Source organism: Balaenoptera physalus, assembly GCF_965194825.1.
Source record: "Balaenoptera physalus genome assembly, chromosome: 2".
NCBI classification, from domain to species: Eukaryota; Metazoa; Chordata; class Mammalia; order Artiodactyla; family Balaenopteridae; genus Balaenoptera; species Balaenoptera physalus.
This window is the reverse complement of record NC_138883.1, coordinates 125,904,285-125,931,477: the sequence shown is the minus strand read 5'-3', so window position 1 is coordinate 125,931,477 and position 27,193 is coordinate 125,904,285. Positions and strand designations below refer to the sequence as shown.

General features: G+C 36.6%; 1 protein-coding gene across 11 annotated transcripts in view; it reads left to right on the top strand.

Moving 5' to 3' along the window:
• UBE3A (ubiquitin protein ligase E3A) overlaps positions 1-27,193 on the top strand; it is a 96,399-nt gene that overhangs the window by 13,977 nt on the left and 55,229 nt on the right. For 2 of the 11 annotated variants that reach the window (XM_082450208.1, XM_082450202.1), the window contains exons 2-4: positions 15,776-15,895; positions 17,400-17,470; positions 19,011-19,055. The exons of 1 other annotated variant lie outside the window; for it this stretch is intronic. Coding sequence is in view for 7 of the 10 variants with exons in the window: in XM_082450202.1 (XP_082306328.1) it covers positions 19,054-19,055 (2 nt within the window). In the remaining 3 variants the exon portion in view is untranslated. Of the gene's footprint in view, positions 1-9,688; positions 13,154-15,775; positions 15,896-17,324; positions 17,484-19,010; positions 19,056-27,193 lie in introns of those variants that run through there. 8 more of the 11 variants (XM_082450199.1, XM_082450204.1, XM_082450200.1 and 5 more) reach the window with 6 other exon arrangements.

Genomic DNA, 27,193 nt, shown 5'->3' with positions numbered 1-27,193 from the left:
ATATGAAGTATTTGAGAGTGCAGAGGTTGAGTGCAAATTATAGTGTGGCCAGAGAAAACCTCACTGAGATGATAACTTGAGTAAAGAACTGAAGGAGATGCGAGAGCTAGACATGTGGATGACTGGGGGAAGAGTATTTCAGGCAAAGGGTGTAGTGAATAAGGAAACACTGAAGTGGGAGAGTGCCTGATGTGTTTGAGGAACAGTGAGGTGGCCTGTGGGGCTGTAGAAAAGTAAATGATGGAAATCGAGTCAGAAGGGGAATGTAGGATACAGATCATTTGGTCATAATAAAGAGTTTGACATTTACCTCTGAGTGAGATGGGAAGCCATTGAAGGTTTTTGAGCAGAGTGGAAAATTCTGATTTAGGTTTTAGCACGATCACTCTGGCTGCCATGTTGGTCGTAGATTGAAAGAGAAGGGCAGAATCAAGAGACCAGTTGGCAGGCTATTACAATACAGATAGGAGGTGATGATGGTGAGTTGGACAAGGTGAGGCCTATCAGGTTGGTGAGAAGTGGCTGAATGATTGATACGTGTTGAAATTATAGTCTGTAGGATTTGGTAATAGGTCAGATATAAGTGTGAAATAAAGGGAGAAGTAAAAGATGACACTGAGGTTTTGGCTAGAACAACTGAAAGTATGGAGTTGAACAATACTTTTTAATTACTGCATTAAATCTATGTATGGTATCACATGCCCACATAACTACAGGTAATTTTACCCTATTAGCTTGGTGGAAAGGGGAACAAAAGAAAAAACTCAAGAAAGAAAAGAATGTTTGATGTGGAACATATGTCCTGAAGTAAACTTGATAGAAGACTATCAATCTTATGACTTCTATCAGTCTTTAGAACTGAACTAGGAAACTAACTCAGAGTTCATAATATATTTTGGAACTCTTTATTGTGGAATTTAGGTTGTTTTCAATTTTTGATATTACAAATAATGGTACATATTATTTCTGTAAGGTAGATTTCTATAAAATGACTGTTAGACCATGAGGCTATGTCAGCTTAAAGATTTGATAGATACTGCCAATTACTCTTTAAAAAAATCTTTTTAAGCAAGTTTCATTCCCAACACATTGTATAGGTCTGCTGGTTTACCTCATTGTTTATTATATAGTATCTAGTCATGAAATTAAAATTTTTTGGTATAGGTAAATCTATCTGTCCTTTTTGGCTTCTGAGTTTCACCATGCTTACAAAGATAATACAGAAATCTCATACTTTCTAGCACTTCTGTGAAGTTACTTTATAGGTTTAGATTTATAGATTTAGATCTGAGTACATTCAGCATTTTTTTGAATATTGTATGATTTAGGTTTAGATTTGGATTGCATTTGGCATATATTTGGATGTTGTGTGAAAATATCTAACTTTTCTAAGTTCTAATATTTAAATATCCCCACTTGGGCAGCTAATTCTCTAGACCAGCGATTCCCAACCTTTTTGGCACCAAGGACCGGTTTTGTGGAAGACAGTTTTTCCACGGACAGGGGGTGGAGGTGGGTCGGATGTTTAGGCGGTAATGTGAACGATGGGGAGCTGCAGATGAAGCTTCTTCGCTTGCTCGCCTGCCGCTCACCTCCTGTTGTGTGGCCAGTTCCTGACAGGCTGCGGACCAGTACCGGTCCGGGGGTTGGGGACCCCTGCTCTAGACCACCTAAGGGATCCTTTCCCCACTGATTTAAAATGCCATCTTTTTATATATTGTTTTCATAAATTAAGAAAAAAATCATGTTTATTGAAGTAGTAATTTATATCCAGTAAAGTGCACCTATCTTTTTTTATTTTTAAAATTTATTTATTCATTTATTTAATTTATTTTTTTGGCTGCATTGGGTCTTCATTGCTGTGCGCGGGCTTTCTCTAGTTGTGGCGAGTGGGGGCTACTTTTCGTTGTGGTAGCTTCTCGTTACAGGGCACTGGCTCTAGGTGCACGGGCTTCAGTGGTTGTGGCATGCGGGCTCAGTAGTTGTGGCTCACGAGCTCTAGAGCGCAGGCTCCGTAGTTGCGGTGCATGGGCTTATTTGCTCCGCGGCATGTAGGATCTTCCTGGACCAGGGATTGAACCCGTGTCCCCTGCATTGGCAGGTAGATTCTTAATCACTAGGCCACCAGGGAAGTCCCCATGCGGTAGTTTTATGTTTAAATTTATAAGGAACTGATGAACTATTTTCCCAGTGGTTGTACCATTTTGCGTTCTTACCAGCAATGTATGAGAGTTCCATTTCTTCCAAATCCTTGTCAGCATTTGATACTCTCAAATAAATTGCAGATCTTCTCATGGGTGTGTAGTGGTATCCCACTGCAGTTTCTTTTTCTTTAATTGTAGTATAATATGCATAACATAAAATTTACCATCTTAACCATTTTAACTGTACAGTTCAGTGGCATAAAGTACACTCACATTGTGCAGCCATCATTCTTAACCCATTTTTGAATGGGTTTTTGAAACTTACTCATCATCTCAAACTGAAACTCCATCCCCATTAAACAGTAACCCCCCAATTTCTTCCTCCTCCCTCCAGCCCCTGTTCTACTTTCTGACTCTACGAATTTGACTGTTCTAGGTACTCACGTAAGTGGAATCATATGATGTTTGTCCTTTTGCTTTTGGCTGATTTCACTTAGCATAATGTCCTCAAGGTTCACCCATGTTACATTATATTTCAGAATTTCCTTTTTAAAGCTGAATAATATTCTATTGTGTGTATATACCACATTTTGTTTAATCATTCTTTCATTGATGGAGACTTGAGTTCTGTCCTTCCTTTGGCTATTGTGAATAGTGCTGCTATGAACATGGGTGTTAAAAATAGATCTCTTCAAGTCCCTGCTTTCAGTTCTTTTGGGTATATATCTAGGAATGGAATTGCTGGGTCTTATAGTAATTCTGTGTTTAACTTTTTTGAAAACCAATATACCATTTTCCATAGCAGCTGTACTGTTTTACCTTCCCACAAGGGTTCCAGTTTCTCCACGTCTTTGCTAATACCTTGCTAATATATTGTTATTATTTTTTAAAAATAATTGCCAGATAATGAGTGTGAAGTGTCTTTGTGGTTTTAATTTACATTTGCGTGATGACTAATGATGTTGATGTTTTCATGTGTTAATTGGTCACATGTATGTCTTTTTTTGTGAGTATCCAAATATTTTGCACATTCTTTTTCTTTTCAGGATACAGGTCCTTTTTTAGACAGGCATGTATTCTGTATCATTACTGATTTTTTTTGGGGGGGATACTTTATTAATTAACGAGAGGAGTGTTGAAATCTTCAACTATAATTGTGAACCTGCTATCTTTTCTTTCACTTCTCTTCATTTTTGCTTCCATGTATTTTCTTTATTTATTCTTTTTAGTTTTTGGCTGCGTTGGGTCTTTGTTGCTGCCTGTGGACTTTCTCTAGTCGCAGCGAGCGGGGGCTACCCTTTGTTGTGGCACGCAGGCTTCTCATCGCGGTGGCTTCTCTTGTTGCGGAGCATGGGCTCTAGGCGGGCTTCAGTAGTTGCAGCACACGGGCTCCATAGTTGCGGTATGTGGGCCCCTAGAGCGTGCGGGATGCAGTAGTTGTGGTGTGCGGGCTCTGGGGCATGCAGGCTTCAGTAGTTGTGGCACGCAGGCTCAGTAGTCGTGGCTCGTGGGCTCTAGAGCTCAGGCTCAGTAGTTGTGGCTCATCGGCTTAGTTGCTCCGCGGCATGTGGGATCTTCCCGGACCAGGGATCAAACCCATGTCCCCTGCACTGGCAGGCTGATTCTTAACCACTGCGCCACCAGGGAAGTCCCCATGCTTCATGTATTCTCAAGTTCTGTTATTAGATGCATTCACATTTAGGACTGGAAGATCTCCTTGATGAATTGATTCCTTATCATTAAGAAATGTCTCTGTTCTTTGGTAGTGTTTCTTGTCCTAAAGTCTGCTTTGTCTGGTATTAATAGAGCTACTTCCCTTTTCTTATGATTCGTGTTTGCATATTATATCTTTTGTTATCTCTTTACTTTCAACTTATATGCTATTATATTTAATAAGTCTTTTAGATAGTGTATAGTTGCATTTTTTTGATTTTTTACAATCTCTGCTTTTTAATTTGAGTCCACTTATATTTATTGTAATTTTCAATAGTAACACTACCAGGTTACTATTTGTTTTCTAGTTGTACAATCTATACTACTTTTTTTTCTTCCTTTCCTGCTTTGTTTTGGATTGAGCATTTTTTCGGAAGTCTGTTTTATCTCCACTATTAGCTTATACCTACCTCTGTTTTTTTTTCCAGTGGTTGCACTAGTATTTACAGTATGCACCTTAGTTTATCTCAGTCTGCCTTCAAAATTAGACCTCTTAGAGTATAATGTAAGAATTCTAATACATTATAAATTTGTTTACCTTTTTGCCATTGTAGTCTTCCATTAATTCCCCAATAGAATTTCTGATTATTTCTTTAAACAGTCAATTGTTTTATAAAGAAATTTAAAAACGAAAAGCAGCATTCTTTGATGTTTTGCCCATATTTTCCATTTTCATTTCTTTTCCTTTGTGTAGATTTGTGTAGACTTTTTTCATGGACCTGAGTTTCTATGTGGTGTTGTTTTCCTTCTACTTGAAGAATTAAAAAATTTCTAAAGCACCAAGTCTATTGGCCAAAAAAACATTTCAGCTTCTATTTATATGAAAATGCCTTTATTTCACTCTTCAACATTTTATTAGGAAAATTTTCAGACTTACATGGATGTGAAATAATTGTAGAATGTAATTACACAATTAACATTTTACTATATTTACTGTCTTATATCTATCCATCTATTAATTTGTCTTACTATTTTTGATGTTTTTCAAAGTAAGTTGTAGATGTTAGAATATCTCATCCTTAACTTCATCATATATAGTCAACTAAAACTTAGAAATTTAGTATTATTAACTGAATTTAGTATATTGTTCTGGTTATCTATTGCTCCCTAACAGATCACTCCAAACTTAGTGTACCCCAAACATCAGCAGTCATTTATTTTGCTTATGAATCTGTACTTTTGGCAGAGACTGGCAAGGATAGCTTGTCTTGACTTCAAACATGTCAGCTGGAGTTGTTTGATAACTGAGGTAACCTGATAAGTCGAGGCTGTTATCATCTAAAGGCTTGCTCACACATCTGGATATTGATGCTGGCTGTCAGGACTTCAACTGGAGCTCTGGTCTAGAACACTTAGATGTTGCTTTTGTATATGGTTGCTTGACTTCATTGCCAAGTGGCTGGCTTCAACACTGTAGAGTGGCTGCGTTCCAAGAGTGAGTATCTCGAGAGACCAAGGCAGAAGTGCATGGCATTTTTATAACTTAGCATCAAAAGTCTAGCTTATAAAAGAGCACAGACTTCCACCATACTTTATCGATTGAAAGTCACCGAGGCTGCTCAAATTCAAGGAGAAGGCACAAAGACCCCACCAGCTGATGGGAGAATGCCAATGTTAACCTTGTAAGAAGAGCATGTGGGATGGATTATATTGTGGGTGGCCATCTTTAGAAAATACAGTCTGTCACATATACCATTCCATGTGTGTTGACAAATGCTTACATCTTTGCAACACAAAGTCCTATCAAGTTATGGAACCTGTACCCCTTCCTAGCCATTTCCTGTCCCCACATTACCCACACCCCCAAGTCAATCATTGTTCTGATCACTTTAACATAGATTAGTTTAGCTTGCTCTAGAATTCCATATAAATATGAATCATGGTACTTATTTGTATAAGGTTTCCCTTAGCATAATGTTTATGAAATTCATCTATGGTACTGCATGTGTCAGTAGTTTGTAACTACATTCTTCTCTTAAGGGACACCTGGGCTATTTTCAGTTTCTAGCTGTTGTGAAAAGCCTTCAGTGAACAGTTGTGTGAAAGACTTTGTGTAGATATATTTGGTTTCTTTGCTCTTGGGTAAATACCTAGGAGTGCAGTTTGGGTTATAAGATAGTTGCCAGATCTTTTCCCCAAATTGGTTGTTTCGTTTTATACTCTTACCAGCAATTATATGAGAGTTTCCAGTTGTTCTACATTCTTGTCAGCATTCGGGACTGTCAGTCTTTTTGACGTAGCCATTCTGGTAGATGTATAGAGGTTTATCTTCATATTTTGAAGGATACTTATCACTTGATATATAACTCTAGGTTGACATTTTTTTTTCAGCATTTGTTTCTGATGAGAAGTCTGTGGTTATACTTATCTTTCTTCCTCTGTACTTAAAGTCTTTTTATTTACCTCTGGCTTTTCTTTAAGATTTTCTCTTCATTGCTGGTTTTCTTTGTGATTATCCTGCTTAGGATTTATTGAGTTTTTGGTTTTGTTTTTTTGGTCTGTGTTTATGTTTTCATCAAATTCAGAAAAGTGTCAGTCATTATTTCTTCACGTGTATTTTTTTAAAGTTAGCTCTCTTCCTCCTACACTCTTTTTTCCAGGGTTACTCTGGTTACATGTATAATGTTAGACTATTTGATATTATCTTCAGGTCATTAACATTTTTAGTTTTTTTTGGTCTCTCTGTGCTTTAGTTTACTTTGTCTTGTATTTCACTGTCCTTTTTTTTCCCCTGCAGGGTCAAATACTTTCAGATATTTTATATATTTATATAAATATGTATATATTTATTTACTTTTTGTATTTCTAGACGTTACATTTGATTTGTTTTCATGTATTCCTTTGAACCCTTGAACATATTTATAATAGCTATTTAAAAGTTCTTGTCTACTGATTCTATCAATTCTTTCATTTCAGGGTCTATTGATTGGTTTTTCTGTTGGTTATGGGCCGTCTTTTCCTGCTTACATATTTAGTACTTTCCTATTGGATACTGAACGTTGTTATAGTCTATTGCTGAGTGGTTGGATTTTGTTGTCTTTTAGAGTGTTAAACTTTGTTTTGCCAGCAAGCTAAGTAACTCGCTGGTCAGCTTGATCCCTTCAAGGCTTTATTAGGGTGTATCTAGAGAAGACTTTACTTTAAGGCTGGTAGCTACTACAAATGTATGGCCCTTCTTAGTTCTCTACTAAATGTCCCCAGTGTCAGCATATTCTCTTCACTCTGGTTGGGAGGAACTTAGGAATCTCCTAGTCCTGTATGAGCACTGGGGATATTTCAGCTCACAGCTCCTCTTTCCCCAGCTTCATATAGTCTTTCCCTTTATTCATGCAGTTTTGTATACAGTGGCAGACTCAAAAGGACCCCCAAGTGACAGATTTCTGGAGACTTTCCTCTGCATAGCTCCCTTCTGTGGCAGTCTGTCTTATTAAAAATTCCACCCACTTCAGCCTCAACTCTGACCTCTTGCTTCTTGTGAGACTGCTGTCCTCTGACTGTGTTTCCTCTCCATTGACTCAGGTTGGAAAGCTGCCTCCATGAAGAAATTCAAGCATTGGAAGGGTTCACCTCATTTCTGTTCATTCTCATGGATCAGTCTCACACTGCCTGTTATCCAGGGTCTGAAAACAGCTGTTTCATATGTTTTCCAGTTTTCTTGTTTATGACTAGAAGCAACTGTTATATACTTTTGGATCTTTCTCTGGACTTAACTTTCTGTTTCACTTAAACATTTAGTTAATGCTCATACCATACTGTGCTTTTTAAAATAAACTTTTGATTGAAGTATAATACACATACAGAAGTGTGTAAGTGTGCACGTAGCTTGTTTAACTTTCACACACTGAGCACACACGTTTAGCCAGCATTCAGATCAAGAAACAAGATCAGCTCTTCTGAAGCCCCTTGTGCTCTCTTTGTCACTACCTCTCTTTCCCCAAGAGTAACCACTATCCTGACTTCTACTAGCATAAATTAGATTTTTCTGTTTTTATATTTTATGTAATTAGAAACAGTCACATTTAGTTGTGTCTGGCTTCTCTCACATAACATATTTGTGAGATTCATCCACATTGTTGGTTGTAGTCAGTTGCTTATAATTTCTGTATAGTACACTTGACCCTTGAACTAGGTAGGGGGCTGGGGTACCCATCCCCTGCATAGTCGAAAATCTGCATATATAACTTTACAGTAGGCCTTGAGAACTTTACAGTTCTGTATCTGTGAATTCAGCCAATTGCAGATAGTGTGGTACTGTATTAATGTATTTACTGGAAAAAAAAAAAATCCACGTATAAGTGGACCTGCATGGTTCAAACCTGGGTTGTTTAAGGGCCAACTATATTTTGTTTATCATTTTGCTGTTGATGGACATTTTAGTCATTTTTGGTTTGGGGCTACTAAGAATATTGTTACTCTCAATATTCCACTGAACGTCTTCTAGTGAACATATGTACTCATTTCTATTTGATGTGTACTTAGTGGAATTTTTAAGTCATAGGGTAAATGACTAAACTAAATGATTTACATTTAATTTTAGTAGATACTGTCAAAGTTTTTTGAAGGGGTTGTATTGATTTTAATTATACTATTTAATATTTTATGCTTTAGTCCCTGGTAGAACAAGTTCTTGGGAGAGAGGCATTATTCTTTGAGAAAAATGAAAGTTTTGTGGTTATTCTTACATGTTTGAGCTTCAAAATAAACTTTTGTTAGATTGGCATTGGGTTAAATTTGTGTTAATTTGGAATTAAAGGATACCCTTGTTTGTTCATCCATGAATTGCATTTGGAGCTAGTTTAGAATCCTTTGTCAGGCCATGATCCTTATTCCTTTTTTTTTTTTTTTTTTTTCCCCTTGTAGAGGGAGGTGTGGTGTCAAGAAAACAGTCCCATTACTATGAAAATAAACATATGGATGAGATGAGCCCTACCCTCCACCAGCTTACAGCTAGAGACACTGAGAAACGTATTCAGATAGCTATAATGTATAAAATAATAAATTTAGGGTGGAAATTAAGAAATTATTTTATAGTATTAGGAACATATAGTTCCCAGACAAGACAGTGGTTGTTTACAGAAGAGCTTAGAGAACTCTGTGAGATACAGCCTTTAAAATGAATAGAGTTTTTTTAAACAGGGCATAATAGGTGGGTGGGGGATGGAGGTTAGCAAAGGAGAGAGAAGTATTTCTGAGTGAAGTGTGGTGAGAAACAAAAGCATTGAAATCAGAAATACAGGTGACCAGTATGTGATAGCCAGTAATCCAATGATGGGACTAGATCAAGTACTTGGTAATGATTTCATAGAGTGGCCAGTAAGGCTTGTATGAATGGGTGGAAGCCGGTGGCAGGGACTTCATATGATAGTTTGAAATTTATCCTGTGGGCATTGGGAAAGTATAGATTTTGAGTGTGAGAGTGATATGCCCAAATTTGGGTTTTTAGGAAGATAATTCTAGTGGCAGAGTCAAGGATAGAGGAAAAAGTAAAACTAGATGAAGTAATGAGCATCTGTAACATGACTATGCATGGAGAAAAAAGGATGCAAGTGATATTTCAAAGAAAAAATTTACAGGATTTGGGTATAAATTAGAAGTGTACAAGGGAAGGAGCATGGCCTTTACAATCAGACAACTTGTTTTTAATCTTGTATTCACTAGTTAAATGACCTCTAAAGCAAGTCACGTAGAAGAAAACTTTCCTCTTCATAAGATGTTTATCCTGTGAAGTATATTTTGTGAACATTTTCAAGCACTGGAAGTATAAAAATGAATGATATATATGTTCTCTAAAAGTGTGGTCTAGTCTGAGAGAAGAGGCTGGACTGGCAGGTTTTGGCCAAATTATGTATAGTTTCATCGGAAACGTTACTCTGGAACAAAACCAACAAAGGAATAATTGGGGGCAGTGTTGGAGTGTGGGGGAATTTCTGAGGTAGAATTGATAGCACTGGGTGAACGGTTTGTTGTACTGGAAAGAGAGGGGCCTTCTCTTTAGAATATGACTCAGAATTTTCTAATGGGTGACTGGACTGGTAGTGGTACCATTACCTTCCACGGTTTTTCTTAATATATCTGGGATAAACCTTGCTCATGCCTCAAAGCTCAGTTTATATGTTACTTCATGAAGAATGTCTTTCCTTTTTCCCCAGATTAAGTCAGAATACTGTATATGTACACTTACCATATCCTGGTTTCTTCTTCACAACACTTAACTATGCATTGCAGTTACCTAGTTTATTGTGGTTTTTATTGTGCGCATTTCCCCCATTACATGAGGATACAAGATTGTCTAGTTTCTTTACCACTATGTCTTCATCCACTTAGTAAACACTCAAACATATTTTTAAACTGAGTTATAATTGACATATAACATTGTATTAGTTTTAGCTAGTAGACATTCTTTGAATGACCTTTAGTATCAAACCATACATTGGTTAGGCTAAATAAAAATGAGGGGGAGTGGGGCTTCCCTGGTGGCGCAGTGGTTGAGAATTTGCCTGCCAATGCAGGGGACACGGGTTTGAGCCCTGGTCTGGGAAGATCCCACATGCCGCGGAGCAACAGAGCCCGTGAGCCACAACTACTGAGCCTGCGCGTCTGGAGCCTGTGCTCCGCAACAAGAGAGGCCGCGACAGTGAGAGGCCCGCGCACCGCGATGAAGAGTGGCCCCCACTTGCCGCAACTAGAGAAAGCCCTCGCACAGAAACGAAGACCCAACACAGCAAAAAATAAATAAATAAATAAATAAATTAATTAAAAAAAAAGAGTAGCGATTAAAATACAGATTTTCCATCAAAATTTAGAACACTCCTACCTTTTAAGAAAAAAAAAAATGAGGGGGAGAAAATAAAGAATGGCACCAATTTTTTTCTTTCTGTAACTAGTAGGACAACAAGATTAGGCACATTCAGGGTGAAGTAAGTTTTTTTGGGAATAATTGAGCTTGATTTTAGATGCTAATGAAACATCCAAGTGCATGTGTACTATTGGTAATTGAGAGTAGCAGGCTTATGACTCAAGACATGAAGTCTTAAAGATGTAGAGTTAGGGATTGTAAGTATAGAGAGGTGCTATAGGAATGAATGATGACATTGCACAGAAAATTAATTCTTAATCTATGAAAAGGGGCTATTGATAGAAACTTGGAGAGTGGCTGTGATTGAGAGGTAGGAAGATGAACTAGCAGAAGACTTAGTTCCTGTCAGAGGTAGAAGAATACAGGCAAGTACAGCATTATGGAAGTCCAGGAGGGGTGAGAAATGGTTAGCAGTGTGAAATGCAGCAGAGAAAAAGTAGGATTAAGAGGCCATAGGATTTAGGACATACAAGAATGATGATGACTTATATAAGAAAACTTTCAGTATGTGGAAGGTTTTGTATATTAGCATCTGAGCTAATGGTTTTCAGGCCTTTCTGGCAGTTAAAGGAAGGAGAGTAAGGAAATGGTACTGTAAAGAGTTAATGGAGTTGAGGGAATTATGTTGAAAGTACTATATGAAAGCAGTGTTTTAAAATTTTAGTCTAACTGCAGAATGGACTAGAATGAGGAGAGCCTAAAGACAGGAAAATTTACACCAGAAAGTTATTGGAACAGTCTTTTGTTGTGAAATTTACAAATGTACAAAACTTAATGACTTTCAACAAGTAGCTTTCCCATAAATTTAAGACACCATAAACATGGCATAAAGGAGAACAAGATTGCTGAGTGGACACAATAAAAAAGTGATAGAAAAGGTAGTCTGAAATTAAGTTTGACCTAGGGTTACAAGGAGGTGAAGGAAATAGGCTGTTGGAGAGGAGATAAAGGACATGACAGATGTAATAGTAATATATATGCACCTGTGTAGAGAGGGAGAGAGAAAGAGTGAGAGCAGGCAGATGGACTATTTTAAGGATAAGTGAAAATGTTACAGGGACAGGTGGATGTAGATTGGTACAGGCATTTCTTATTATTTGATTCATTTCTTATTCTTAGATTATTAGACTGAGCCCTCTGTTGGAGAGGAATGCGGATATAAATAAAATAAAGGCACTAGGTCTGGTGTAAGAGTGCTAATGGTTAAATTTGCAAAGAGTGCAGCTAACATTTCTGGTGCTTACAGTTTCTATTACTTATCCTATATCTTCGTAGATTTGGTACATTCTATAATTATGTGTTCCTAATCTTCTAAGGCAAAGTTTCTCAAATTGGGGTATGCATATCACCTGAAATGTATGTTAAAAATACAGATTCACACAACCCCATTTTATGTACTGAGTCACAGTCTCTGGAGATTGAGATAAAGTAAGTATCTGCATTTTTTACAGGTTCCTTAGGTGATTGTATTATAGAACAGAGTTTGAGACTCAGTCCTCTTAACACTTGGTTAATTTTTAAAAAATATTTGTATGCAGTATAGTATATTCATTTTCTGCCGTCAACCTGTAGGATGCTGGGTGGGTTTCCTGATTTGGTGGGGGACTTGGTTTCTTCATATGCAATAAAAGGAAATGTATTAAGAGACTTTAGTTCCTGTTCAGCTGAGAAATGATCTGATTATATACAAATGAGTTAAGAATTTACAGTGATTATTTAGATGCATGATTTAAGCTTCAGAATTTGGTTTTTGATAAGAGTTAAGTTTTGATAGATGTATTAAATGTTTGATTTAAGAAATAATATTTGCTACCATACACTGAGGCCCTATTATGCTCCAGGCAGCATTGTCCTACATACTTTAAAAATATTTTCTCTATTACAACAACCTGACACCGAAGACTTACAGGTCAAGGGACCTGCCAAAGGCTGCTACTCCAGGAGGTAGTTGGGCAGATGCCCATATATGTACCTAATATAGCAGGTCCTCAGCATATGGAATTTAATTAAAAGCTTAATTGCTGTAGGTATCTGAAGGAATTAGAGGCATGTAGTTAAACAGTTTTCATATATTTTCAGGCCTTTTGGAGGGAGGGAAGAGTAAAGAAACAGCAAGCAGTAAGTTCTGTGGATGAAAATGGGTATCATGGTTCTGCCAGCTGAAAGCACTCAGACCACAGGGCCTGTCTAACCACCTTTCCATGCATCCTGGCAACAGCATTAGGGGCATTTGTCTCTTAATATGTTTCTGGATATTCATAAGTATTACAAATGAATTTGCTTTTATAATAAATTTTAGAAAAAATTTTTTCTATGAAAGTTGTCCATCCAGTTGTCTGTGTAAAAAGAATTGAGTGAGGTGTTTTATATTTTAGGTTAAAAAATCTGTAAGAGCCTGATTTTAGAATTCACCAGCTCCTCAGAAGTTTGGCGAAATATGGTATGTTTCTGTTTTATTTTTTGGAATTCAAAATTGCATGTATATCTTAATGTCATGGTTAGAATAATGACAAATGTATTCAGCAAATTTGGGTGTCTGCCATTTTTAAAGCATGTGCTAGGTGCTAAATCACTGTGCTACCAGGTAGACTGTATGAGGAATCCAAGTGGGATTCTGAAGAAGTTTAGAAGAGGTTAGTATGCTATGAGAAGTAAAATAATTGCATAAGAAGGTTGAGAGGGTGAGTTTGGCTGTTAGGCTATGAGTTAATAATAGCTTCCATTTGTTGGGCTCTTACTATGTGCCAGACACTGTTGTGAACAATATATATGTTTGTTCATCCTCATGACAGCCCTCTGAAATAGATACTACTGTTATCTTAGTTCTGCATATCAGGATACTTAGGCTTGGAGAGGTTAAGTAACTTGCCCAAGATTTTCCATCTAGTAAGTGACCAAACAGGGACTTGAATCCAGACTGACTCCGGAACCTGTTTGCTCTGTGGAGCGCTGGACCTCATGAAAACGGAGGTCTAGAAGAGAGAACTTGCCTCAGTAATTTTCACAATACACGTAGCTCTTTAATGAATTAATTCATCTCAATTAATTAATCAGTTAAAAGGTATTTTGACTTCCTCCTTTTTATGTTTACAGGTTGGAAAGTTAGACTTGCATCTTTTAAATCCACATACACTATTAGTCTTTTGAGGAACCCACAGGAAACACTGTTCATTTCAGGGGCACCTTACCTCTTTCCCATATGACCTCAGGAATATTCTAGGTTTTTATTAGAAAACATGCAACTATGATAGGAAAATCTGGGAAATTTGAATTATATCTTCCAGGGATTAAAAATCTCACTTATAGGCATACCTCAGAGGTATTTCAGGTTTAGTTCTAGACCACCACAATAAGGCAAATAAAGCTAATCATATGAATTTTTTGGCTTTCCAGTGCATATAAAAGTTACGTCTACGCTATACTACAGTCTATTAAGTGTGCCATAGCATTATGTCTAAAAAAGTAATGCACATACCTTAATTACAAAATATTGCTAAAATATGCTAACCATCATCTGAGCCTTCAACGAGTTGTTGTAGTAATATCAAAAGTTACTGATCACAGATCACCATAACAAATATAATAATGATGAAAAAGTTTGAAATATTGCAGGAATTACCAAAATGTGACACAGAGACATGAAGAGAGCAAATGTAGTTGGAAAGATGGCACCAATAGACATGCTTGATGCAGGGCTGCCACAAACCTTCAGTTTGTAAAAAACACAATATCTGTGAAGCACAATAAAATGAAGTATGCCTGTATTGGAGTCCCCTAAAGTTAATGTATTCTTAGGCCAACTCTCACCCTTATCTGAATTTGAAGCCCAAGTTCATAGGCTGCAGAGGTATGGGCTTAAGCATTGATGTTTCATCCCTTCTCTTGGGGTTCTCAGATAACTTGCTGTTTTATATAGGGCTCTGGATCCATGCTGTAAACCACCTTCTGTGGTTGTCTGTTGTCACTTGGAAGGTGTTAACTATCAAGGATCTTTTTTTTTCTCTCCTAATTTTCTCATCTTTCCTTAGTTCACTTTTCAGATTTGGCCTGGATATATAGTTTGGTAGGGAAATCATCAGGGGAAGAACTAGTTGCAGGACATGAGCTCTTGATTCTGGGATATTTCAGATGTGTATCTTTACCTGAAACTACAGTGTGATTAGGATGCCTGATAAATGTGTGAACCATGATAATCAGGAATCAGGAACGTTCAGCTAAGGCCAAGTAAGAGGATTAAAAGATACTAGGTTGAGGGAGGAGGAAATGTTTTCATATTTTGCCATTCTCTCTCATGAAATTGAATATTAGTGGATTTATGGCTGATGTGGAGAACATGTTTTCATGAAATACCCAAGGAGTTTTGGCTAATGTTAGATTATCCTATTTAAATATGGAATAAGTAGGAATAGACTGGGGGGTGGTGGTGTGTGTGTGTATCTGTGTGGGTGTGGGTGTATAACTATTCCATTAAGCATTTGGCTACCTGGAAAACTCTACTACTGTTAGTCCCATTTAAATTATTGTAATTGTGGGGTGTCAATCCATATTTTAAATCTTTGTTCATATTTTTAAATCATGAGACTCTATAGCAAAACTAAATGAAATTACAAAATACTAACTCTGGATAGGCAGTCAGTATACCTGTGTTTTTAATCCTAGTCCTGGCTTCAACACTAATACTAAAATCTTGGGCAAGTCAATTAATCACTCTAAGGCTGCTTGGTTTTTTCTTTTTCTTTTTCTTTTTTTAAATTCTTTCTATAGTATCTGCTCTGAATAGGTAGAGCCCAAATTGTCTTTAGACTTAAGATGCCGTTGACCAAAGTGCTTTGTAAACTGTAACACTTCATAAAAGTACAGGAGATTATTATATTTTCTCAAGTGAAGAAATCATTTAAGGAAAAAAAAATGCTGGAAAATAGTCCTTAAAAACATTTCTATAATTACTCTTCTGATGAATGTTGCATTGGCACCTAATTTGAACCTTTGAAGATTATTTTTGAACAATGAATTGGGTTTATATGTTAAAGTGTTCTAACTAAAGATTTGTTTAATTTATTAGAGTTATTAAACCTACGCTCAGATCAAGTTAGCAGCTAGACTGGTGTGACAACCTGTTTTTAATCAGTGACTCAAAGCTGTGATCACCCTGATGTCACCGAATGGCCACAGCTTGTAAAAGGTAATTTTGAATGTTATTTTACAGCCTTTAAAAGGCTGTCATTGTAAAATACATGCTGTAAAAAAATGAAGAAAATATATAGTTGGCAGGAATACTGACTGCTAAGAATAGTGGACCTAAGAGTTGACCTGTTTCTCCATTTAATCTCCTTCCTAAAATATTTTGTGCCTTTTCCCCAGACCTATCTGTATGAATAAACAGGAAAGTATTTCTAAAAAATTTCAAGCTTTTAAATAAACATTTTATTATGAACATTAAAAAAACTATGAAAAAAGTCTTAATATGCATTTTAAAGTGTGCTTATGTGGTGAGAGTTTTAATAAATATAGTATACTTGTCTCTCCTAGAGAGTTACAGTGGAAGGGCTTGCAGGCTAGAGAAGCTGTACCTCATAGAAATCTCTTTTCTGATTTGTTATTCTGACGAACTTTAGGTTAACCTAAGTCAATACTTTTTGGGTTTTTTTCTCCTTTGATTATATGTCCTCAATTTGGTAAAATTACAATATGTACCAGATCCTTACTTCCTAGAACTTGAGAGTAAAGAATAAAGAGACTCTTCAGGGGCTAAATTAAAGCTTGGAAACTATTGTTAGATCTTAGGTATTTTATAATTTTGAGAGTTTGGATCCTAATTTTAGGATATTCTTTAGTAAATTATTTAGAAAATTAGTAAAATATTTAGAATAAATAATATTCTAATTATTTAGAATATTTAGAATAAAACAGACAGAATACAATAAGCAGAATGACTAGAAATTTATTCAGGCAGGTACTATTACTTATTGCTCACTGTAAGGTAAAAGGTGCTTCTATTTGTTCAGTGTATATTCACCTTTCTCTGATTAAAAAACGATTTTTGTTTTGAGTAAAAAACAATTATGCTAACTCTGTTTAAGAGACCTAGGATAGATTGTTTTAAGGTAATAATCTTCAATCCTTATTCTTTTGTTCTTCTTGTTGACTGAATTGGTTTAAATTACTTGGTTTGACTTAAAAGTGGTTTTTGGTAGCTCACGTTAATATATGTTAATGTTAAATGATCTAGTTTATTTACAGTAATTTGATGACATTTTGGTGCTAATGTTTACATATCCTCTTGTTTAGAGAATAGACTTTGGAAAATAGAATGTAGTTACCATTTGATGTATTTAACCTCTATCCCATTTCAGAATCTCAAAACTTTGCAGCAGTTACAAATTGTGCTTCTGAGACTTGGATTTGTTTTTCCTCTTGCTTGCATCTTACCTTTTTGCAGTAGCAGTTTAATTTCCCTGTCATTGTGTCCTCATTTTTTCCCCTCTCTCTCTTTCCCTGTTAATTTTAAAAGTTTTGCCGCCTACATGTATGAAAGCTTCTAATCTGCCTCTCTTCCCTTAGTGCCAGCAGGTTTATTTTTTGTTTTGCAAGCCTGCTCTGCCTCCTTACAGTATGACATCTGATGCTGGAGGGTCGCACTTTCAAAAATGAGTCAGCTGGTACATGGGGTTATCATCACTTTTTAGCTCTTCTGTCTGAGAGATACAAGTTTGGAAGCAATCTTGGGGTACTTACCCACAAGGCTGGTGGAGACCAGGTGTGTCACAAAGGTGATTTGCTTGCTCCCTGGGGGAGAGGGTGGAGTGAAATTTTTGCATTTGTGTCACTGCCAAGTCACTGCCACCTCCAGCATGCCCCAGTTTTTAGTTCTAATATCATTTTGTGCAAAATTGAAAATGTAAATATACTGCAAAGAAGATCTAAAATAAATATTTGAGCTGCTGGATTTTTTTTTTTATTTTTTATTTTTATTTTTTGCATTCTTGTCCTTGGACCACTCAGTGAGGGGTAATTTTGAAAGTCTGATAAAGAAGTGAGTTTTTTAAAATCTAAGAAATATGGAAAACAGATTCTTTTCTATTCTGGTGGCTCTGATTTTAAGATTCTCTTGTTAAAAGTTGTTTAGAATTAGAAGTCTCAAGTCAGTGATAAATTTACAAATCAAGTCCTTGTAATGTCAGTTTGAAAATTTAGCTTTTGACCTCTAAAAAATATTTTACCTGTTTTGTGAATTGAAAGTGTCAGAAATCAGTATTACGTTGATTCACCTTAATACAATATATATTGACTGATGCTGGTTGTAAAAGTGAATAGAGTAACAGGAATTCATTTTTAACAGCATGGTGGGGTTGGCAAAATTGGTTCATGCCCCAAAATGAAAATAAAAGGCTTCTTAGTGTCTTAGAATTTTCAGTATTTCTACTTAAAATAGCAGCAGTATATTAAAAAAAAAATAGAAAATAACTGGGAACTATTTATAACTGAAGTCAATTCACAGTTATCCACAGCAAAATTTTAATACCCTAGGATGGTACAATTTTGACAGGTAGTACATCCTGTCAGTGTATTTTCAGGGAAAGCTACTTTGATTGTTGAAATAAGGTAATCATGGTCAGAATGGTAAAACAGACTTAAATGTCTCAAAATTCATAAGGGTATTAGATTGAAATTTGAATTATCTACAGCAGAGGTTGGCAAACTTTTTCTTAAAGGGCTAGGTAATAAATATTTTAGGCTTTGTGTGCCACATGTCTCCGACAGAGTTTCTCAGCTCTGCTTTTGTAATGTAAAAGCGGCCGTAAATACATGAGCGTGATTCTGTGCCAGTACAACTTTACAAAAATAGGCGGCCAACCCAGGCCTTAGTTTGTCATCCCAGGCAGTAGTTTGCTGATCCCTCATCTAAAGCTTGGGACTGTTAATACCAGTGAATACTTTTGATATTGTGTGGATAACCAATACTTGGCTGTAGAAGGTTTCATAGTTGTGGGTTTTTATTATAAATATTTGACTTTGTGAATAATTATGATTTATTACACTGGTTTGTATGTTGGTATCTAAATATAGTGTTTACAGTTTCCTTTCCTTAAAAAAAAAAAAACTGAGTTTTTATTAGTCTAGCCCTTACAGTAAATGTGTTGTATGGCAATCTGATTTGATCACTTTTTTCTCATGTTGAACTTTTAAAACTGTTAACCATTAAATCTTGTTTTCAAATTTGTCTTCCAAAATAAAATGTTTGCCCCTTTTTGAAATATGGAATATTTTGCTTAACTTTCCTGAATTGCATTTTACAGATCATCAGGAGAACCTCAGTCTGACGACATTGAAGCTAGCCGAATGTAAGTATAACTTGGTTGAGGCTGTGGTGTCTTTTAAGTTGCCCTAGATTGCTTTAAATGGTATCACATAATTTGAAAATAATTTCCAGTTAAAGAGAGTATAATGCTTTAAAAAGTAAATTGGAAGATAGGAATACGCATGTCTAATATTTTCCCTACCAAATAAATACCTCTAAATCTTGGTAACATGCTACTAGATTACTGCTTCTGGATAGATAATTGCATGCCCCTGGATTCTTATATATTTTTGCTCACCTAGCAGTTTTGGGGAAAGAGTTCAGCTTAACAATCATTTATTAAGTGCCTGCTGTGTATAAGATATTGGGTGCTGTGTTGTGGATACAGAGATGCATAAGATTAGTTCCTAACCTACAGAAATCTAGTCTACTCAGTGTGAAAGACCCAGAAGCAAATCATTTCAATCATTGTGGTAGAAGGATACCCAGGATGGAACATGAACATAAAGAAGTACCAGGGTACTCAAGTACCCTGATGCAATAGGGACCTAATCCAGATGGCAGGGAAATAGGGGTGATCAGGGAAGGCTAAGTTAAGTCTTGAAGTGTGACTGGGAGTTAGGTAGCACATTCTAGGCAGAAGCAGGAGCAGAGTTATAGAGCAGCATAGTGAATGTAGGGAACAGTAGGCAGTTGAGGATTCTTAGATCATAGACTGACTGAAAGGTAGGAAATTGAAGGAGATGAGACTTGAAAGAAAGGACTAGGTGCTTGCATGCTATGTAAAGGACCTTGGCCTGTCTCTCACAGGTATTTGGGAGTCAGTAAAGAATTTGCTAAGTAGGGGTAGTAACCTTGTTAGGTGTATATTTTTAATAACTTTGCCAACAGGGAAGCAGGATTGAGGAGAAATCATGTGGTGGTACGTTGACCAGGGCTTCAGTCAATGAGGGCCTAAATAAGGGCAGTGGTATATTAGGAATTCAAGATAAAGTTTTCTGGATGAAAGAAAAATGGAAGGTGAAGTAGGTAAGACTTCAGTGATTAGTTGTGAGAATATAAGAAGTTCAAGATAATATGAGAAGTGGTAATTGTTGAAGCAAGGTTTTTAAGATAGTAAGGGTTGGAATGAAGAATATAGGTGTAGGGATTTCTCTTGAATAAGAGCAAAGACCCTCATCTTACGAAACTAGAAGAAGGAAGTAAAAATGCATATGTGATGTTAAATGTGTTGGTAGGTAAGAATGGGGAAGTCAAAGTCATTTGTGTCTGAACTGTCAATTTTCTTAGTAAATTAGGTCAGCTACACCACTGTGTGCTTCTTGAAAAAGTGGTTGTGGATTAAACTTGGGGCATGCAGACTTAAACAGCAGATTTCTTTACCGAAAATAGTGGAAATCCTTTAAAATGCTGATGTACATTGTGCATCTCCAAGAAGGGGCTATAAAATGTATTTCTCAAATTTATGTGTCCATGTAACCTTTAAAAAAATTTTTTTTGTGGTAAAATACACATAACAAAATTTACCATCTTTCCGGTTTTTTTTTTTTTTTTTAAAGATTGATTGATTGATTGATTGATTGATTGCTATGTTGGGTCTTCGTTTCTGTGCTAGGGCTTTCTCTAGTTGCAGCAAGCCGGGGCCACTCTTCATCGCGGTGCGCGGGCCCCTCACTATCGTGGCCTCTCTTGTTGCGGAGCACAGGCTCCAGACGCGCAGGCTCAGTAGCTGTGGCTCACGGGCCCAGTTGCTCCGTGGCATGTGGGATCTTCCCAGACCAGGGCGCGAACCCGTGTCCCCTGCATTAGCAGGCAGATACTCAACCACTGCGCCACCAGGGAAGCCCTTTACTGTTTTTAAGTATACAATTTAGTGGTATTAAGTACATCCATATTGTTGTGCAGTCATTGCCACCATCATCTCCATAACTCTTTTCATCTTGCAAAACTGAAACTGTACCTGTTAAACAATCACTCCCCATTCACCCTTCTCCCTAGCCCCTGGCAACCACCATTCTACTTTCTGTCTTTATGATTTTAACGACTCTACCTCATATACTCTGAGCGCCCACAATATTTGTCTTTTTGTGATTGGCTTATTTTACTTACGTAGCATGATGTCAAGGTTCATCCCTGTTGTAGCATGTCAGAATTTTCTTCCTTTTTAAGGCTGAATAATCTGTTGTATGTATGTAACATATTTTGTTTATCCATTCATCTGTTGATGGACACAGGTTGCTTATGTTTTAGCTATTGTGAATAATGCTGCAATGTACAAATACCTCTTTGAGACCCTACTTTTATTTCTTTGGGTATATACCCAGAAGTGGGATTGCTGGATCATATGGTAGTCCTATTTTTAATTTTCTGAGGAACCTCTGTACTGTTTTCTACAGTGACTGCACCAAATTAGCATTCTGACCTAATAATGCACAAAGGTTATAATTTCTCCACATTCTCATCAACATTTGTAATTATCTGTTTTTTTCATAGTAGCCATCCTAGTGGGAGTAAGGTGATATTTCTTGGTAGTTTTGTGACCCTGTAACTTTTTTTTTGTAATAAATTTATCAGTCTATCTATTTATCTATTTATGGCTGTGTTGGGTCTTCGTTGCTGCGTGCGGGCTTTCTCTAGTTGCGGCGAGCAGGGGCTACTCTTCGTTGCTGTGCGCGGGCTTTGCATTGCGGTGGCTTCTCTTGTTGCAGAGCACGGGCTCTAGGCACGTGGGCTTCAGTAGTTGTGGCATGCGGGCTCAGTAGTTGTGGCTTATGGGCTCTAGAGGGCAGGCTCAGTAGTTGTGGCACATGGGCTTAGTTGTTCCGCAGCATGTGGGATCTTCCTGGACCAGGGGTTGAACCCATGTCCCCTGCATTGGCAGGAGGATTCTTAACCACTGAGCAACCAGGGAAGTCCTGACTATGTAACTTTTTAAGAAACATTTTCAAGTAGTTCTTGTGGAACATGGAGTTTGGTTAGGGGATTTGAGAAGACTGAAAACTTGGAAAGTTATTGGGGGAAATGGGTGAAGAAGTGGACCCAATATTATTGAGAGTCTCATGCTACTGAGTGGCCATCTAAGGTAAGCTTACTGCATACTTGCAGTTTAAAGACTTTTCTTTAATAGCTAGAAGAAGATGCATGCTATTTCAGGGTTGGCTGTTAGAGCATATGGGAAGTGGCATGTGTGTAGAGTGTTAACATTGGAGTAGTTGAACTTATATGTCATTGGCGATGGCCGCTGTTGGAAAGGTTGTGATGCCAGGTGAAGATGTTGGGTTGGTTACAAAAAGCCTGATGGGTCAAAGAGATTGTTCAGTATAAGTGAAACTCTTACAAGGATAGATGATAATGATCAGAGCCTAAGGTAGTGATTGGCTGAAATTGAGAGGAGGTGAGGGACCCTCAAGTCAAGAAAGTCAAGTATTTTGGGGGCTAGAGTGTTGGGATAGATCATGCACACAGACATGGAAGTCACAATGCCAGCAATATAACTCGGGAAAAGTAGAGCCTTTAGTATATGGGTATAATTTACCAGACCAGAGAGGGAAGGAAGAAGGATTTCAGGTAGATAACGTGAGTTTCAAAGAATAAGTTGTGTTTGTGCTGTGCTTTGTTTTGTTTGGGGGGATGGGCATTATTTTTAATATAAGCAATTAGAATAATAATGGTGCACTTAGGGGTTTGAGTTGTCTATGGAACCCTCACCTAAAAAGGTTGCAACATAAGAAAAGCCTTTGGGGGTAAATCAGGTTTTAGTGAAAGCTAAGAGATTGAGGAACCATTATATAAAGCAGTTGAAGATAGGTGACAGCCTATATCATAAATGTATTTCTAGAAATCTTGGTGGAGGAGGTTAGATGGATAAATCAAGAGTAAAGAATGGAAAAGGAAAGATGGAGGCTTGCATTTTGTAGTAAAAACCAAGGATGGCAAGAATGTGAGGTTGATACAGTTTCTCAAATTCCTGTACCTGTAGAAATTGTAACCAGGCAGTAATTTAGTAAGATTTGTTCTACCTTAATCTTGTGGGTATTGATTTACAAAATAGGTGATGAAGGAGTCTTGTTTTTACCTAAGAATTAGCTAGTGTGTTTTATTAATGGCAACATCTTAAATTTATTAAAGCATGATTTTTTTTTAGCACTTTGAGATGCATTTGCATTTGACATCCTTTAACTAGGGAACACCTTGAGTACATTTAAAATAGTAATTTATATAAAATTAAAGAATATGCCTGTTTGCTTTTAGGAATTCCTAGTGTCACCCATTTCCTAGAGTGCAGAAAAACATAGTAAAAGTTTTTAAGAGCTGCATGCTAATTTATAGTTTAGCCTAGAAATAGAACTAACACGATAACCCAGATCTTTTTATTCAATTATATGTATTATGTACTTGGATTTGGTTTAAATTTATATATACCATGTAGTAGTCTTTTTGCACATATTAATTTAGACTCTTTAATTTTCTTAATGTTTTCAAAGCAGTTTCTAGTAACTTCAGATTTCTTATCTTTGGTAGTTACTCCCCAACCCTATCTCTAACACTTAGGCTATGTTTTCAGGTATATAACTAATACAGTAAATGGAACCAAGGGTAAATGTATCAAGTGATTTATGGTTCAGTGTTTGGAAAGCCTATTTTTTCTAAATGTTGGAATGACCAAGGACCTAGTTCTCAGGCCATCATTATCTATTCTCTCTAGGTAAGAACTTTACTATATATACTGTGACAACTTGCATATTTTCATCTCCAACTCTGACTTACCTTCTGAATTGTAGACATATATATACAATAATTGGATGTCTGATTCTCACACTTAAGTCCAAAATAAAATAGAACTCTTGATTTTCATCCTCTCAAATCTGCTTCTCTTGTAATCTTTTTGCCATTTTAATCAGTGGCAACTCTTCTTTTCTTCCATTTCATCCAAAGTTTTGTTTTGGAAGCATCCTTGTTTTCTCTTTGTCTCACTCAGCTCATCAGCAAATCCTATTGACTCCACCTTTAAAATAAATTGATACTTCAACAATTTTATTTTTAAACACCATTTCCACCTCAACCACTCTGATTAAAGCCATCAATTGCCAAAAGAATGAAGTTGTTTCCCAGTAGTCTTGCTGCTTCTGTACTTACCCCTTACCAAGGTATTTTCTATGTAGCAGCCAGAGTGATCTTTTTTAAGATCGAAGTTAAACCGTGTTACTTATGCTCAAAACCTTTCAAAGGCTTCCCGTCTCTCTCAGAGTAAAATCAAAGGATCTACAAGGCCCTGTATGAACTTCCTTTCACTTCTGTGACCTTTCCATTTTCTCTTGACCATTTTTGTCTACACTGGCTTTATGCTCTTGCCCTTAATGTTTTGGTGTTCTTAAGACTTGTGCCTGTTTTCTCTGACCCTTCTCTGTGATATCCACATGGCCTCCTTTCTTACTTGCTTTAGAGCTCTTAAATGATTTCTTATCAGAGAGGCCTTCCTTGACCAACTTTCTTCAAAGAATGGTCATGCTCTGTCTTCCCTATGCCCCTTCCTGTGCTGTATTTATCTTCATGGGATTTAATGTCATCTGACTGGTTTCATATTGATTTCTTTGTTGTCTGGCTCATTTAATACTATCAATGGCATGGAAGCCTAATGAGAGTGCCGGGCATACAAGCAGTAGTCAGTAAATATTTATTATGTAAAAGAGTGAAATGACTACAATTATGTAAAATGTTTATTTCTACCTTTTCAATTCCCTTGTAGAAATGTAGGAAGAATTTTCTGGGATCAGCTAAATATAAATAAACTGATATATATGTACACAGCCTACAGAACTTGGGTAATAACATCTTCTTGAGTACTTACCATATGACAAGCCATTGTGCTCAGTACTGTACATGCATTATATCATAGGAGAAGTAAACCTTTTATCAGAATAGACTATGGTGATATAACTTGTGTCCTCTGAAAGAGATTGTAGAGAATTGGTATAGTTTCTTCCTTAAATTTTTGTTAAACCCTTCTGCTGGTGGTGCTTTCTGTTTTGGAAGGTTATTTTTTAATTGATTTAATATCTTTAATAGATATAGGCCTACTCAGGTTGTCTATTTCTTCTTGTGAGTTTTGGCAGATTGTGTCTTTCAAGGAATTGGTCCATTGCATCTAGGTTATCAAATTTGTGGGCATAGAATTGTTCGTAGTATTCCTTTATTGTTTTTTTAATGTCCATGTGATTTGTAACAATGTGCCCTCTTTCATTTCTGATATTAATAATTTGTGTGCCTTCTCTTTTCCTTAATTAGCCTGGTTAGAGAATTACCAGTTTTACTATTGATCTTTTCAAAGAACCAGCTTTTGATTTTGATTTTTCTCTGTGGATTTCCTTTTTTCAATTTCATTGATTTCTGCTCTAATTTTTATTATTTCTTCTGCTTACTTTGGATTTAATTTGCTCTTTTTTCTAGTTTACTAAGGTGGGAGCTTAGATGATTGATTTTTTTTTTTTTTTTTAAGATCTTCTTTTCTAATAAATGCAGTCAATGTTAAGAGTTCCCTCTAAAGCACTGCTTTCACTGCATCTCACAAATTTTGGTAAGTTGTGTTTATTTCAAAATATTTTTTAGTTTCTCTTGTGAGTTTTTTCTTTGACTTGTGTTACTTAGAAATGTGTTGTTTAATCTCCATGTATTTTGAGATTTTCCAGTTATATTTCTGTTACTTATTTCTAGTTTAATTCCATTGTAGTCTGAATGTAGACATTGTATGATTTCTGTTCTTTTAAATGTGTTAAGGTGTGTTTTTTGGCCCAGAATGTGGTCTCTCTTGGTGAATGTTCCATTGGAGTTTGAGAAGAATGTGTAATCTGTTGTTGGATGAAGTAGTCCAGAGATGTCGATTATATCCTGTTGGTTGATGGTGCTATTGAGTTCATCTGTGTACTTAATGATTTTCTGCCTGCTAGATCTGCCCATTCCTGATAGAGAGGTATTGAAGTCTCCAACTATGGTAGTGGATTCATCTGTTTTTCCTTGCAGTTCTATCACTTTTTACCTCATGTAATTTGATGCTCTGTTGTTAGGTGCATACACATGAAGGATTATAATATCTTCTTGGAGAACTGACCCATTTCTCATTATGTAATGCCCTTTTTTTAACCCTGATAACTACTTTGCTTTGAAATCTGCTCTGGCTGAAATTATTTATTTTATTTTATTTTATTTTTGGCTGCATTGGGTCTTTGTTGCTGTGTATGGTCTTTTCTCTAGTTGCAGCGAGCGGGGGCTGCTCTTTGTTGCAGTGCGCAGTCTTCTCATTGTGGTAGCATCTCTTGTTGCAGAGCACAGGTTCTAGGCGCGCGGGCTTCAGTAGTTGCGGCACACGGGCTCAGTAGTTGTGGCTTGTGGGCTCTAGAGCACAGGCTCAGTAGTTGTGGCACACGGGCTTAGTGGCTCTGCAGCATGTGGGATCTTCCCGGACCAGGAATTGAGCCCGTGTCCCCTGCATTGGCAGGTGGATTCTTAACCACCATGCCACCAGGGAAGCCCTCTGGCTGAAGTTAATATAGCTACTCCTGCTTTCTTTTGATTATCGTTAGCATGGTATATGTTTTTTCTATCTTTTTAAATCCATATGTGTCTTTATATTTAAAGTATAGACAACATATAGTTGGATCTTATTTTTTGATCCACTCCGACATCTCTTTTAATTGGTGCATTTAGACCGTTAATGTTTAAACTGATTATTGATACAGTTGGTTTAATATCTAACATGTTTGTTACTATTTTCTATTTGTTGCCCTTGTTTTTTGTTCCTATTTTTTGTCTTCTGTTCTTTTTCTGCCTTTTGTGATTTTTACTTGAGCATATTATATGATTCCATTTTCTCTCCTTTGTTAGCATATCAGTTATCCTACATTTTTACTTTTTTCAGTGGATGTCATAGAGTTTGCATTTATATCTAATCTTAGTCCACTTTCAAATAATGCTATATCACATCACAGGGAGTGTGAGTACCTTGTAATAACAAAATAACCCTAATTCCTCCCTCCTATTCTTTGTATCATTGCTGTCATACATTTCACTTGGATAATAGCATATATACACATATATACATATATAAGCATATATATACACATGTATGAGCATATATGTACACACTCGTATATGTACACACACATAAGTATTCGTAACCAAATACAT